At 38.3% G+C, this 17,139-nt stretch overlaps 1 protein-coding gene across 1 annotated transcript in view; it reads right to left on the reverse strand.

Moving 5' to 3' along the window:
• The window catches only part of LOC116442386 (V-type proton ATPase subunit S1-like), a 43,332-nt gene that overhangs the window by 21,159 nt on the left and 5,034 nt on the right, over positions 1-17,139 (reverse strand). Inside the window, exons 2-6 of the mRNA XM_032105275.1 lie at positions 15,626-15,752; positions 15,455-15,523; positions 9,569-9,762; positions 8,488-8,531; positions 3,891-3,976 (exon numbers count right to left, since the gene is read on the reverse strand). Of these exons, the coding sequence (XP_031961166.1) occupies positions 3,891-3,976; positions 8,488-8,531; positions 9,569-9,762; positions 15,455-15,523; positions 15,626-15,752 (520 nt within the window). The remainder of the gene's footprint in view (positions 1-3,890; positions 3,977-8,487; positions 8,532-9,568; positions 9,763-15,454; positions 15,524-15,625; positions 15,753-17,139) is intronic.

Consider the following 17,139-nt stretch of genomic DNA (forward strand, 5'->3'; position numbering starts at 1 on the left):
CATTGCCTCTAGCTCTGCTGTACTTTACAGGGGTCTGACCATACAAGACTATTTTATCAAGGGATATTAATACCACAACTTTCTTTTATCAGTCAATTTTCTAACTAGACAGCTTTCTAAAAAGAAAGATATCATGTATTAGTTGACTGAAATCCGTTTCAATTTAAAGTTGTCAGCTAGCAGGAATGGGTAATGGAGTCCTGAGAAAGAAATAAGCTCTGTGTTTCAATACCAAAACACTGCATTAGCAGTCTGTTAACCTTTTATTGACACACTGGCTACTTCTTAGCTTTGTATGCTTAGAACTCTAATGTACAAACTTTGAAAAGAGACTTGCATGCAATTCCAAGTTCACAGATTTTTATGGAAAAGACCTTAGATTTCATAAAAGTAACTTCTAGAGAGAGCATTTCAATATCCATCCCTAAAGCAAAGATATATTCCTTTGCTAAAACCATAAATATGTTTGAAAATTCTGTTAAGAAATTATAATTCTTTATGCTAACTTTAGAGGCATGTGTGCTGCACTTAGGAGTTTAAATGGCTGCATAGGCTGACAGACTCTGTGATCTTAGAGGTCTTTTCCAACCTTAATGATTCCATGGTTTTGTATACACAGTGGCTATGTATGAATAATGATGGTCCCTCTTTACTTTTACAAATGGTTGGAAATTATTAGTTGATGGCTTTGAGCAGTCTAATACTTCAGGGGATCACATTGAGGGTAAGAGTTAAAAAGTAGAGAAAAACATAGCCACTACATGCATAAATATAGCAGATCTAGAACAGCACAACAAAATGTCTTCCTACTACAAAACACTGAATTTCCAAAATCAAAACCTTCTGTGGCACTACATAAAGAAAATAATTTTTTTCAAGAAGTTTTGTTAAGTGAAAAGAAAGACAGAATATGAAATTTCACTTGAAATGAAAATGAAATAATCCAGGTTTCTTCTAACTAGTCCTATCTGTATTACAGACTGGATGGACTAAAACTTAGGGCTTTGTTATTTTGCCATCAGATCTCACACTTCCCAGGAAATATGATCTGCATTTACGGATTAAGAGCAAATTTTTATGTCGTGTTGGTAAAGTGTGTCTTTGTTCTTCTAACGGCCAGGTCTCTAGCACAGACAACAGAGGCTGCAGTACAAAACAAATGATCCAGGATACAAATTTTTTTCAATGCATGGGGCATCCCTGTGACTGCACCAGCTTGTTCTCTCACAAGCTTTAGTTCAGTTTCATATGAAGGCAAGGAAGACAAGAAGTACTGCAGGTAGATATTTAGCGTAAGGCAGTTCTGACCACATGCAGAAGCCACCCAACCATACAGCCACATATCTCTCAGCTCCTGGCTTTTCAGCCCCAGGTATCTCATGGGTGGATGCACATACACTGTCATCCTCTGCAGAGATGTACTCGTTTCCCATTTCTAACCCTTTGCTTCCCTAAAATGGGAATGTATATCTCCCTGTGGAAAAGATCATGCCTGTGGGCTTTTGTGTCTGGAGAAGGCACTGAAGACACAAGTCTCTGTGCTCAGCAGTAGCAATGAACGGGGAAAGGATTCAGAGCTCCCAGAGGCAATTTGCAGATGCTTAATCACATGGATCTTGAGAATCCAGCCCATTTCACTGCACTGAAAGTAGGGAAGACTGCACCAAGCTTGAGCTCGCACCTACCCAATCTTCAGCTGACACAGTCACTTCTCCTGATGGATTTCCTGGTTGCCAGCAGAACAATTATTTATATGCAGCAGGTTTTTTTTTTTATGAGGTGGCAATTATTTTCATTTTCAGAGGTGGCAATTCTACAACAACCTAATAGGCAAGCATGAGGAGGAAAGTCCATGAGCTTCTTACAGTGTAGCTTTGCTTACTCTGTTGACTGCCTCTTCTGGCTCTTGGCCTTTAGTTAAATAAGTTACATATTACCTTTCACACTCCTGTCCCAGAGAAATGCTATGTCAATATCCCAACCTTCCACTGCCAAGACATAAGACCAGCTAAACTGTGTGAGGGCAAAGCTCACAGCCAGAGCTCCTGATAGTAACTGGCAGCTGAAATAAGGAAAGGGTAAATACAAACAATACTTGTCCTAGGATGCCCTCTTTGACTTCTGTAATCTTTGAGTTAGAAAGCTTCAAGGCTGAAGGTTGCATTCAAATTAACACAGGTAATAGGATCTTCTTTCCATCCATCTTTCCTGCCTTTCTTCCATTAGTTAGTTTATGTAATCACTGAAATCTGTGTGCTTTTGTCATTCAAAAATAGTTCACTTTTTTCTTTAAAGGAATTTGCTTCCCCTAAATTCCCATGTTATGGTCTGAGTGGTGATTGCCATGGATATTTTCCTGAGAAAATGAGTAATATTTCCTGTTCAGCCTGTCCATGTAATTGGTGGTTTTACTTATTATTTCCCTCTTGAATTTCCCTCACTTTTCCTAGCTGAAATGTTTTAATCTTGTAGCTTTACTGTATCCTTTGGAGATGGGGTGAACCACATGTGCTATTCCACTGGCAGACTTGCACTCACCAAGGGCTTAGTGAGCTGACATGTGCTGCTTTGCCCTCCTCCTTTCCAAATGGTGGGTAGCACTCTGCTTGCTATTCATCCTACTGCTGACTGCTGGGATGTTCTAAGAGATCTACCCACATTTGTACTGCAGTCCCTCTTCTGAGAAACAGCAGCCACTCACTACAGCGTAATATGTATATTTAAGGTTTTCCTTACATGTAACTTTTCTTTAGACTGGATTGTATCTCTCTTTTTATCACCCAGTAATGCAGTGCTGTGAGTGGTTCCTCCAACTTGTCAGTACATCAGCAAACTTTGGCACCTTTGGATTTCAGCCCCCTTTCCATACTAATTACTCTGCAATGGCCTCAAGCTGCACCAGGAGAGGTTCAGGTTGGACATCTGGAAGAATTTCTTCACTGACTGGGGTGTCAAGCATTGAAATAGACTGCCCAGGGAGGTGGTGGAGTCACCATCCCTGGAGGTGTTCAAGAAATTACTGGATGTGGCACATAGTGCTATGGTTTAGTTCACAGGGTGGTGATCAGTCAAAGGTTGGACTCAATGATCTTGAAGGTCTTTTCCAAACTTAATGATTCTGTGATTCTATTATGTTAGGAGCTCAGATGTGTTATCTCTGAAACAGATAGACATAATTCTCTCAAAGTTGCTTTTTTTAGGATTCAGCCCTAATGTTTCAAATGTTTCTCTTCTTAATGGAAACTATTTTGTTTTCCTCAAGGCAGGGCTGTCTTCCATTTATTCACATTAAAATTAAAAATGGAATACTTTTTGATTGCAACCTGTATGTCATACAAAAAGATAACTCTGCATAAATAACTATTCTGCATTGCTGCTTACTGTTAATGTGATATGATGCGATCTATAAATTATATTCTGACTATAAGCAAGGGTGAAAATTTTACCTTGCAGTTGTAAATACCAAGTATTCATTAAAAGAAATTGAGCCAATCAATTTTAAAATGGATACTTTAGTAGCCTTCAGTTAATTAATAACACTCTGCCTATACTAACCTGCCACACTAGGAAGCTTGATAACGTTCCACATAGAACTCACTACAAAACCACTAGAGCTAAACTGAAAAAAAAATTAATTTACAGTTCTTAAAAACAGTAATAAGTTCTACAGACAAAGGCAGATTTATAGCCTCCTAGAATAGTAAAACTTCAATAGTTATGTGATATAGGTATCATATATGAAAATTCATGCAATCATTTCTGGTCAAAACCTCATATAATATAGATTGCCTGCCTGTATAATCTTGAAAATAATCTACAGAGTTCTCCTGTAAACATTAAGTTGTTGGATGATAAAAATCTGACAGTTCTAGGCACTGCAGATTACTCACCCTTGAAGGTCTCACTGCAGTATAAATTACTGAAAAATGAACCCCTCGTTCCTGCAGATCCATGGTCACTCTTCCAATCATTTTGTCTGTAAATAGAAACATGTATAATTCAACAAACTCTGTAAGATCAAAAAGCTAAAATTCTACAGTAGTTGGAGAAGTAATGAGCTAGATGTTTAAGCTTATTCACTCTATTCAAGCCACTTAAGTGCTCATTCCATCTAGGCACAATAGGTACAAATGGGATAAGACATGCTCAGTGTCTTGAAAAATGCACAATTTCATTGAGATAATATAAAAAAACCACAACAATTCAGAAAAAGAGGTGATTTTGAAACTGAAAAGTAAAACAATGGAAAACATACCCTAAGGTTTGAACTTTAGGGAATTAAAAGCAAGAGCAGAAGAAATCACTTAAGAGATGTGAACAGGATCTCTTAATCTGTTAGTCAAGTGACCAGTCAGTAAGTAAATAATAAAATTTAAGCAGTATTATTATTTGAATTACAAAATACATGTAACTACCACTGAGACACAACACTCAAAACATGGTGTTTAGTGTGGGGCATGATATGTGTAATACTGGTAGCAGTATTTCTTTTGCCTTCTGTGGATTTAAAGCCTTCTTCAGCACCCCCAACAGGACACAGAAAATTTTCCTGCTGATTACTTTGGAGGCCAAAGGAGATATATGGTGGAGTATTTCTGAAAAAGGAAGGAAAAGTCAGATAAGGAAGAGACAACCTTTCAAAGAGGTCCAAATACGCCTCTACAAAAGATGCTCCTCTAGTTCTGAAACCACAGGCAGTTACAATAAACACTTAAAACTGATAAATGTTTCCAAAATTTATGCAGAAACATGAACATGCTTATGCTTATAAGGAGCGTAACAGCTGTGAATCATGAACCATTATTAGTGGCGTTATTGGGACTGCTCGAGAAGCAAGCAAGCAGACTCACATTTACTCTTTCTGGCCTTCCCACTTCTCACTCACATACCAGCCTGATGGATGGATATTTTATAACCTGGACATACAAACTTCTCAGATTTCGAGGTTATACTTTACAGAAATTGTGTTTTATTTGCATGTGCTGAAAATAAGAGTTTATATTATTATCCTTTTTAACCAGTTCTACTTACTGTAATTATGGTGTCCTGGCTGAGTAAAATGTTTGGCTTTTTTAAGAATGAAAATACGTTTTTTTCCTGTAGGGTTTCAACTGAACTGATTTCCTCATACCAGTCAAGAATCACAGCTATGTAAAGTTTCCTACTAAGAATTATTGCTAAGAGAATCTACTATAAGAAATGTACTTACTCAGAAAAAAAGCTGCCTAAAAACTACTGCCGTAATTACATTGGTTGTGGAGATCCAAGGCATTATATAATGTAGATTTTCTATTCTGGATTCAAAGATTTTGGAAATTCTCCTCAGCCTTAGCAAAAATATGCAGAACAACAACAACAAAAAAGCATAGAAAAATGCAGAGATTGAGTTTGGGTTTTCTTTTATTAATGCAACCAACAGCTTTCTGAAATGCAATAACATGTTATTTGCATTTTCCTTCAGAAAGAAGCTACACGTAACTATAGTTACCAGTAACATCTACAACTCTTGCCTTTGGGAAGGTTCTAGAGGTAATTCCTTCTTCCAGAGAAGCTTCTGTGAACATCCGTATGACAACAGAATTGATATAGATTCTTGTTTGCCTGTGATCAGAACTCTACCTTTCTTATGAAGTATTTTCAAATTCTCCAAAGACTGCCCACCATATTTTAGAGCGTCTAAATTAGGTGCCTACATGGGAACAATACTGCAGGTTTTGTACTTGGCCCTGCAAAGTGGCATGTCTTCCCTAATCCACACACCTTCTTCCTGATTAACACTTTGATACTAACCAAAAAGCTGGCATACCTTTCCTTCCAGCCTCCCCCAGGTCATCTGTTAACTTTGCTTTCCCAAAACAAAGTGGCCTGAGACAACAGTTGCACGAGTCCACAGTGTTCCCTGGCAGCCAGGAGGGCCAGCAGTGTCCTGGGGTGCATCAGGCACAGCATCACCAGCCTGGCAAGGGAGGGGATTGTCCCACTCTGCTCCGCATTGGGGCAGCCTCACCTCGAGGGCTGGGGGCAGTTTTGGGTGCCACGATATAGAAACGACATTAAGCAATTAAAGACCATCCAAAGAAGGCAACAAGGACGGTGAAGGTTCTGAAGGGGGAGCCTTATGAGGAGCAGCTGAGATCACTTGGTCTGTTCAGCCTGGAGAAGAGGAAGCTGTGGGGAGATCTCATTACAGTTACAACTTCCTCGTGAGGGGAGGAGAAGGGGCAGCCACTGATCTCATCACTCGTGACCAGTGACAGCACTCAGCGAATGGCATGAAACTGAGTCAGGGGAGGTTTAAGTTGGCTATCAGGAAAACATTTTCTACCCAGAGCACTAGAACAGCTCCCCAGAGAAATGGCTGAGGACCAAACCTGACAGAGTCCAAGAAGCATTTGAAGAATACTGTCAAGCAAATGGTGTGATTCTTGGGGTGTCCTGTGCAGGGCCAGGATGGACTCAGTTATCCCAATGGGTCCCTTCCAACTCAGCATATTCTATGATACTATGATCCTAGGGCTTGGGAAGCTTATTCTTGAATCCATGCAGCTGATGAAAGAAATGTCCCATAAAGAAAAAGCTGCTGTTCAGCCAAGACCAACATTAAATCAAGTCTCAGCTATCCAATATGCTCCGGGGAAAAGAAAAGAAGACAAAATAACTCCGCTGCAATTCAGAGATGAAAATCCAACTGCTTGTTTTAGTATAAAACTCACTCATTTTGGACTAGTGCAAAAACAAAGAGAAAAGGATACAAAACTGATTTCAGTACTAAGGTATTTTCCCCTGATTTTCAAATCTGCTTCTGATTTTATAACCCCAGTTGTGAGCAGAAACAGTCACAGGCATTAAAAACGCTATTTAATTATCAGCCCACTACACTGTAAATCCCCCAAACTACCACTTCAGTGATTTGCCCTTCATAATTCAATTTCTAATTTGGAGTAGTAAGTGAAAGCTCTGCAGTGAGATACCTCTCAGTGCCATTTTTGTGTATGGCACCTCTTTTTCAACCAGATGCTAGGCAAGAGAAGTTTTTTATAGTCTTATATGGAGAGATTCAACTTTAACAAGTAGTGTTTATTAAAACTGCAAAACCAATAAAAGACTGTACCAAAGGCAAAGAAGGCCATCAGTATTGTTTTATAAAGATTAGAAAAACATTTCCTATTCACGCAGACACCCTTTGTTGAGACCAAGGCCTTGGATTTGCCAGAAGAGCCTGGCACCTCCAGCTGCCAGTCTGCAAGGTGAGATCGAGGGAGGCAGCTCAAGCTGTACAGAGATGCAGGGTTTGGGCTCAGAGAATGAGCAAAGGCTCATGCCTGAAGCAGAGGTGAATTATTGTCATACATGAAATCCCTATTTGTGCTTGGTCTTTGCATATTAAGTGCTTTAATTAATTAATTTTGAGTTAAATATTTTTAGATTAAATCTTAAAATTAACCCATCAGCCCAGGTACAAAAATCCAGTTCCATTATCAGTGTTTTCAATTGTTTAAAGTAGTTTATTAAGAGAGTTGCCCTTTTCAAACGTCAAACCACCGGTACACCATAAGAGCTACCTTTCCTGTGTTTACTGTATACTTTTACAAGTGTTTTGAGGTGTGTTGGATGTATTTTAATACTTTTTGGTAGGTGTTTTCACTTGCATTCTGATTCCAAGGCCAAAAAAACCCCCATCCAGTCTAATAGCCAGCAGCTATTTTTAGCCACAAAGCCATTACTCTGCAGGCAAGCTCCATGGCAACCTGAATACCTGAATTTTCATGAAGGCATTGTAGCTCCCTTATCTCAACTAATACCACCCCCTCTGACAACAATGAGCCATTGGTGGACGGAGATGATCCATCAAACGGAAAGCACCAATCGCCTTGGACTGAAGGGGCGGGCTGTGGGCGGACTGGGCGGAGCAAAGACTATAAAAAGAATGCAGCAGAGAGGCAGGGTCTCTTTACCCCTCTTGCTCTCTCCAGGCTAGCTGTGGGAGACGTCGGTGCTGGGTGTTAAAAGCCTACTCCTATTAAGGAGTCTTTAGTAATTTTTTTTTACTTTGGACCAGCTAAAAGTCAGCCCAGCACTGCAAGTTCTTTTTCTCTACCTGAGGTCTAGTGCTGTCTCAGCCAGAAGATCTCAAATCCCTGCGCTCCTGGGGCATACCATCTACTGAGCCATAGGATCCCGAATTTTTATATTTTTCTAATTTGTGTAATTTTTCAATTTTTCTGTTTTCAATAAATTAATCTTTTTAAGAGTTGTCTCATTTCTCACAATTATCATGACATTTCGAGTCACAGAGCTGTATCCACATGGATTTTTAATCAGACACTTAGTATCCCAACACTAAGACAACCACATGTTATAAATACTGTAGAAGGGGAGTGGGATAATAACCTTTAAATAGTAGTTGCAAGAGAGTAGAAAATACACCCTACTCAAGTGAAAACACAAGTGATGAAATGTTAGTTATATCTAGGTAATATTACTTACCATTTTCAGCAATTGCTTCCAGGGTGGAAATGTCTTTTAAACCACTAGAGAAAAAGAGGGAGAGAAATAATTAAAGATCTTTTCTAGGCAAGAATGATGCGAATCAAGTGTATGAAGATACTGACTGATAAAAGGATTACTGTCAATCCCTGTGCCATTCTTTCATCTCCTCTTAATGACCCTTTTCTTCTGCAAAGCCATTAAAAATACAAGGACCACATCTTCAGCTGATTCTTAAACCCCTCAAACTACCTAGGCAGCAGAGAAGCCATACTGCTGACACTATTTTGATCAGTCTCTGGGAAGCTTTTTTTTTATTTGGTGTTGGCCCATTGTTTAACATTTGTAGAGGAGCTCCTTAAAATAGTCATCATGCCTCTTTTTGTGTAATGACATGACAGCTAGAATTGCATTTCTTCAGGACACATTGATATCTGCCCCTTACACCGACGTACAAAAGCCCAAGTAACAGGCTGGGAAGAAGAGTAAGTAGAAGAAGCTGAGCAACCATGCCTTATATTTTCTAAATACACATTCACCTGAAGGAACAGTCTCTCCCTATCTCTCTTAGGTCACAGTCCTCATAGAGCTGGAAACATGAAAAACTATAGCCCTCCTCTTCCTTCTACAGTGATGGAAAATCAGGCTCTTTATCAGCTTCAGGTTTGTCTGTAGGTTTATTTGCTTGCTTATTTATCCTGCCAGTATTTTTGACTCCTGGAATGCCTTCTAGTAATTAATTCTGCAGGTTAATCATGTGTTGAGTAAAGTAATTGAGCCTTTCTGCTAAAAAGTGTGTTGCCATTTAGTTTTATTAGCTGCCCCTTTGTTCTCATATAATGAGGCAGACAAAATAGGAATGCCTGACTGCCTTTCTCAACATAATTCATCTATTACACCTGGTAAGCTTATCAGGGTACTTTGAAAAACACTGAATTCATCCTTGTAAGAGAAACAATTTTGATAGCCGTACAAGCTTCCACTTTGTTTTTTTGAATTTCCTGAATACAACTGACATTTTCAAAAGCTCTAAAAATCACACACACATGTGGGTCAGTTCTTCTTTGGGATAAGCTCCTACCTGGCAAGTGGTTGCAGCTGAACCACCAGTAAGTTAGGGTTAGATGCATTCACTTCCAGGTGAGAGACATTGAGATTAGTTACATGTGTCAACCTCCAATCTCTCGATTCTTGAAGAACGCTCAGGAGATACTTGGTAGCCTTGCAGTCAACAGCTGGCAAAACTAAAGATGAAGGAGAAGACTGAAGAATTTCCTGTAACAAATTTATGAACAGTTTATTTACTTGCTTAATATTTAGCTGATTAATAATTAAACACAAGCTTTTTTTAATGTATCCTTAATTTAATATTCAAGGTGAAGAACCACCACAGTAAACAGCACGTGAATTCTCACAGCCTGATGGTGGCTGCAGGCTGCTCCTGAACTTTCTTGTAGCAAGCTTAAAGCACTCAGTAACACCAAATTTTTACTGTCCTTTCCACATGTGGTGGAAGAGGAGAGACAGATGATGTAGAAGCTCTCAAGCTAAGAGTGTAGTGGTTATGAGTATTGCCAGAAGCAAAGCTCAGATGACTCTCTAACTAAATGCCCTTGGAGGTAAGAAAGATCAATGTCAGACACCTCCAGTTCCAGCAGCTCCATTCAGTTAGGAGTCATATTTTGAATAATAAACACCCTGCATTTGTGTACATCCTGGTGGTACAGCACACGGTACAGGAAAGTGTCTAATTTGTAACAATTAATTAAAGAAAGCTGCAGATTTCAGGCTCTACAGAGCCTCCAGACAAACACAAAAAAAATTCATGTCATAAACTTCCCATCTTTATACTCAAAGTACAAATTATAAAGCTCAGGCTGAATTAGTTCAGATAAAGCATCAGGGTATCTTTCACTTTATTAAAAATTCTGATAGCTGAATTTCTGATAAAGATACTTGAGTGAAATGAATTGAAAAACATTCTCATTCTAAAAGTCTGGGACTTGCATAGCCAAAAAACATCTTTCCAAGCATTTTTCTTGATAATAAAATTAACTTGAAATATTTGGGGAAACAAAATGCAAGATGAAGATTTGAAAATGATCAAAATTAATGTAGCCCATATTTGACATTGTGGTGGGTTGACCCTGGCCTGATGCCAGGTGTCAACCAAAGATGCTTTATCATTGCTCCCTTCAACTCTTCAAAGGAGAGAAAACATAAGAGTTACAGTGTTCCTAACATTTTCCTACTATTCCTTTTTTCCTTTTTGTCTGTTCTTCGACTGATTACCACTTTTCTGACCTGCTCTGGTTCTTTCTAATTGCTCACATTTTCCTTCCTAGGCAAAGGCTATAGGTACTTTCACATTTCTATAAATGCTCATAAGGGAGGATTATGCAGCATTGTCTGATTTTCCAGACGGATAGAAAAGTAACTGCAGAAATTAAAATAGAGCAGAAAGCATTGATCTTGTGTACAGGTCTTTGAGTAGTGTTTTTAGCACCTCCTGGAAGAAAAAGATGAAACATTTCATTTTGATTTGTTTATAGATTTGAATTTAGACCTGAAATTCTGAGCAATTCAATGATTTTATTTTCAATATTTTAATCCCTTGTCCCATAGCAGCAGCCAGAATGGCAACAGCCACTTCATCCAAGGATATATATTAAGCAGATTACTCATTTAATGTAGAATAAGATATAAAGTGTATCACTGAGTAATATCTGAATTGTGCCTCTGCTCCTAGCCAGTGCTGCACTGCCATCTGTCTCAGTTTCCAGCCCCTGGTATTCAGCTGTTTTTCATGTGAAGGGAAGACACAGCTGGGTATCAATTCATTAGCCTCAGGTAGGCAATCTGATCCCTTGCCTCTGCTTTGTCCTTCTTGCCATTTGGCAGTTGTGCACTTTTCTTTACAATACTCATATGTTGCTTTACACATTTCAGGATTTCAGCTACCATGCTTGTTCAAGACACGAAAACTCCAAAAGGGGGTGGAGTATGAAGAGGATATTGAAAAACATCTGATTCTGCATTCTGCTAAAGGAAAGCACACAGTAGCTCGGAAACAGGAGTGGGACAGGGAGAGAGAGGAAGGGGAAAAGGAAGGAGAAGGGGAAGGTTTAATTTTCACTTTCCAATTATGTATCCCACAAACTTTTACACTGTAGCTGTTGCTGTCAAATATACACATAAAGCTGTAAGTTATAATTTTAATGAAAACTGATCTGATGTACTTTACCTGATAAACAGTGTTGCAGCTACAGGAGTTATTGCTGAACAATAATAGCTCCATGCTGTACTGTACAGTGGGAAACATGACACCCAATTTTTTTTTCTGAGGGTTACAGACAGATCCAAGGGACTGTGGAGAAGCAAACCTGAAGTCCAAGAATGGGAGGAAGCATTCCAAAGAATAAAATACAGACTAAAACAATGAGGAAGGACTATACTGGGGAAAATACTTGATGTAGCTTTCACAACAAAGTTTTGCCTCACAATTCCGCTGAAAATATCCGAAGGAGTCAACAGGCATGTACAAAAGGAAGGTCTAGAGGGTACAGTCTACTTGAACCCAGACAAGGCATTTGGCAGAGTCTTGAGGTAAGGACTACTGAAGAAACTAAGCTGCTTTGGCCAGAGAGAGGCTGTCTTCACATGAAGGTAGCTAAAGGATAGGTAAAGATTTAGCAAGAAAGGGTAGAAAAAAGTATCTGTTACTGCACTAGGGTCTGTTCTGTTCCATATGCTCCTAAACTATCTGATAAAAAGATAAATATTGAGCTAATGAAACTTGCTCATTATGCCAAATTATTCAAGTTAGTAAAAGCAATGGCTGACTGATGAACCACAGAAGCAGCTTCTGGTACAACGTCTTGGGCAACTGAATAACTGGTAAGATTAAATGTAAATTGATTTTAGCGCAGTACAGGGTGACAGAAAAACAAACCTGATTTTACATACACAATAATAGGTAATAGACTCAGAACTGAGTGTTACCCTTCAGTAATGAAACCTTGAGAATTACAACAGCTCTTTGAAAATGGTAATTCAGAGGCTGATAGTGATTAGGATTGAAAAAATTAAATATTAATAATATTTTAGAAAAGGCTGGAGAACAAAACATCATGTCACTGAATAAATCTATGAACTGTTATCTTGATTATTATGCAGCTCTGTCCATGTTCCCTTGTCAAGAAATAATATAATAAAACTAAAAGAGAGAAAATAAAGACAATTAAAACTTTATTAGAACCTCTGTATCACACGTGACTAAACAGGACTGCTCAGTCTATGACCACTGAGTGAGGATAGGATGGAGTTATCAGACCAAAAATGGCAATGACTTACAGTCATAATTATGTAGCTGCACAGCTGGCCACTAATTGGAGTGTGTTAACACACACTGCAGTTCTAAGGAGCTGAGCACTGTCTGAGGAAAGCCAAAGCTAATATTAAAGAAAAATAGTTGGTAGGGTAGGTGACTGCTTGACAAAGAAGTTCCCCAAATGCTAATCTTTGTATTTTATTATTTAATTTAGAAGTTGTTTGAAAGTTCAAGATAAATGACCTACCTGTAAGATTCCTTTTGTATTAACTAGAAATAAGACTCTTTCATTGCATGCAAACCCATTCATACCAAAAGCTCAGAACAGCTGCTAATGCAGCTGAACAAATCTAATATCTGCAAATCTTTCTGGGGTTTACAAGCCTATAACTCTTTTTCAAATAACACTTTCTTCTTGTAGTACACATGCTGCTACATGCACTTATACATCCTAAATGAAATCTCCAGCTTAGGTTTATGAATAAGTTTGATTTCTGAAGTTCATAAGGAGGATGCTTGAGAACAATGGAAAACTTATAACTTCACCGATCATTTGTATAATATAGACTGTGTAGGTAAAAAACTTGTGATTATGCAACATCAAACATTCTACTTTCCCCAGTGAGAAAATTCAGACCTGACTTTCACTTGGTCCTGTGTTGTGTAAATATTATTGCAATCTTTCATATACTGATTAAGAATTGATTTCTTACTCAAAGTATCTCAAGTGGAGTTCAAGTAATATGATAGCAACTGAGAAAATTTTTGTAGACTCTGCTACATCCATATGGATGATTATAAAGTTCCTCTTCTGGGCCTAAGAACTAAACCCTATGCAGTAGATATTGACAAAAGTCTCTCTATGGGCATCTAGCTGAAAAAGAAGTATGTAATTTATACATCTCATTTTCTTTCACTCACGTTACAGCCCCTCACCTCCATCAAACTACACTAGAAAAGCATTAAGACTGCCAAATCCAACAGAACAAATGTAGGAAGTGCTGTAGTTAAGGTGAGCAATTTGCAAAAATAAACTCTTCAGGTTTAAATAAGCCATAAAAAGGAAAAATTTCTCAGCTCCAAGACAGAGAGGGAACAGAGGCAAGGTCAGAGAGAAAACAGGTGATTACATTTATTCAGATTGTTAAAAACTTGGGTATAAATCTTTGACCTGCCAGGTACAGACCAAGATTTACTTAAACATGACATTCTGTTTAGCTGAGGACCTCCTCACCAGCCCTCACTAGGTCCCAAATCCCCTTGTACACCACCTGATTTCTAAACCCATCAGTCTCTGGACTCATCTCTAGACTTTAAAGCCTTTAATCTCTATCTACAGTGCTGACGGAGTCCTGATCACAAGGCAAAAGAAGAATGTGTTAAATACTTTGATAACCCTCCTCTTAAACATCCAGGGCCTACTTAAATAAGACCACCACATTATTAGGAACTTGCAGTATCATGCATTGCAATGCATTTTAAACAGCTCCTGAAATTAAACCAGTTTTGTAGTTAGGCAACAAAAATTTGCCCCAGACACAGCATTGCAGAGACGTTAAACCCTGAGAAGATAAGGCATAGCAGAGAAGAACCAGTGCATCTGCCTGCAGACACAACCACTGATCCTTACAGTGCAGATGATTGTGACTCCCATTCATTCCTCAGAAAACCCATGTAGATACTCTGCATAATTTTTTCTCTTCCAGCATCAGTGTTAAAACGCTGTTATATGACAAAGAGATTAATATCTCCAGTTCCAATCATACAAAGAAGATGTGAGGTTCTTAGTATAGATGTAGAGAGGGGTAATATGTGAATATTTATGTATTTAATTACATATAGTGCTTGCTGTGTGGTGCTTGGGAATTTACACTTCCTTGTGTGCTCCGATACCATTTGCATTAGTAATAGTTCTGTTCCTGCCTCCAGGAATGTCTTTATGACTTCCATAAGTGAACATTTTGTCTAATTACATTTCCATAAACTGTCATGTACAACCATAGATGCTGTGAACAAAATCCATAAACCTCAGTGAGGACAGAATTTGAAGCTGTTGACTGACTCAGGAGGATTCCATCTTAAATTCTGTGCCTAGATTTTATTTCAAATTAATCAACTAGCATTATTTTTTTCATCAAGATTAAGGCAATACAGCATCTAGTGATATATTAATACAAATATAAAACAGTTAACTCCCTAAATGAGCTTCAATTTCTGTGAAAACAAAATAGGTATTAAATTCTGAAAATAAGACCAAAATGACTGGTTCCTGTAACTTCTTTTCTTCCTATGGCTTCAAAACAGAATTTTGGGGTGCTAGTCTTGAAGTTTATATTGTTTTTTACAATAGAAAATTGCATCATATTTAAGAACAATTTTGTCAGTTATGAACAATTTTGACAACTCAATCTTTAAAAATATAATAGCTACAAAGCACATATCTGCACACTCAGTAGATTTCCTTTAACACATCAGCTTAAACTGGAATAATCTCAAAAATTTAAATAGGAAAACTTCTGCAACTCAGTTTCCTTCTCCCAATTATTTTCTGTTTGCATCTTTCTTACATCTTTATTTTTCTTTTTACTTCTCTTTTTAGATACTGCACATAAAGAAATAAAAGAGATAAATGCTTGCCTGAACATTTTGAAACGGATTCTTGTTGCCATAGGATTCACTGAAGTATGTGAAATCATCTATGCTAAGCTGAAAAACAAAGAGAGTAGGTTGGTGAGAAGGAGCCATGGCATCTCATTTAGGTACAGACTCGTGCCCAGTATTGGTGAGAAAAAAAAATGGTTTACGTACCCTATCTTGCAGGAACAAGACGAGGTTTCTGGAGTTCTGGGTAAAAAGAGGTTGCAAGAATTCCATCAGCTCCTGTGCTGAGACAATGTGTCCTTCGTGCGTAGCAGGGCCTGGATTCCACTGAGATCTATAAAGGAATAATTTCCTTTTCTGTAAAATTTGCTGCCAATGATGATACCTCTTCTGCCTTTAAATATGCAGCAGCAGGTAATGAAATCATCATTTCTAGTTTAAGATCAACTTTGCAGTTCAGTTTACTTTCATTCTACTCAAGAGAAAAAGAACTTGCCCACATATGCCTGTGTTACACATCAAATTGACTGTGTTACAGTAAGAATGAATAGAGCTAATGTGTCTCTCTATTTTCTTGTTTCTGTACAACAGCAGAGTTGCATCTTTCCAAAAAAAGTTACCTGCTAAGTGTAATGAAGAAGAGTATGTTGAAAACATCCAGAGAGAATTCCCAGAGGGCATCCTAACTCCCAAAACACTTTGCAGTGCTGGCAGATGAAGGTCAAGAGGAGTAGAACTCAGACTAGATCACAAGTTGTCATAAAGTAGTATTTTTTTATAAAATATTTGTTAGTAGAAGTGTCCTTTCAGTGCTATTGTAAACAAGTTTTCTCCTAAGGTTTTCATGATGAAGGAATCATTCTACAGCAGCTGCTCAGAAAAGCCACCTTCCCAGCAGCAGGAGCTCTTCTGAATGGAAGGACCCAAGGCACTCAGCTTACACTCTTTTGTGAACCTCTCACTATGAGGACGGGACAGAGAAATAAGTCATCTATTTAGTTTTGCTGCTACAGAAAACAGGCAAAACAAGAGGTGGCATTATTCTTTCAATACCTCATTGGGATTTTAACAGTACACAACATGGGTCTATATGGATGAAAATGTTTATGAACATTTGTATCCTTGGTGTTTTGACTAATGAAAACTGTCTGTGGAAAACCATGACCTTGATGCATAATCTCCCACCTTTACCCAGGTACACATCAGTTGCTAAGGCCTGAGAAAACAGGTATTCCAGACACTCTAACTGGCTCTAATTACAAAGAGTTGGATATAGGCAATAGTTGTATGCTCTAGCATCAGCTATTATATGACTGCAACTTGATCAAGTTGAGATACAAATTAAATTTTCTAACCCAAAGCAATTTGCAAATGACCCTTGCACAGTAAGCTTTTATGAATGAGAACAACCTCTGCAGTCCTTTAAGATGGAGGCAGAACAGGGTTAATGAACACATAGGTGGGGTTCAATGTTGTTTTTTGGATAAAGAAAACCTATATTGCACTCCCAAGTCTTCCCTGTTAATTCCAATGAAGATTGCTGAAAGTGAATCGAAAGCCTCAAACTGCACCCATGGCAGAGATAAAACCAGCACGGTCCTGCAGCACCAGATGATACCTATCTCACTTCAGACTCTGGGGATTGGGAAAGTGTTAGAGCAAACTCTGTATGTGGACGGCTCCTTCAGGACAACATGCTGCAGATGTGATAATTAAATTCC

The sequence above is a fragment of the Corvus moneduloides genome, chromosome 4, assembly GCF_009650955.1.
Source record: "Corvus moneduloides isolate bCorMon1 chromosome 4, bCorMon1.pri, whole genome shotgun sequence".
Classification (NCBI taxonomy): domain Eukaryota; kingdom Metazoa; phylum Chordata; class Aves; order Passeriformes; family Corvidae; genus Corvus; species Corvus moneduloides.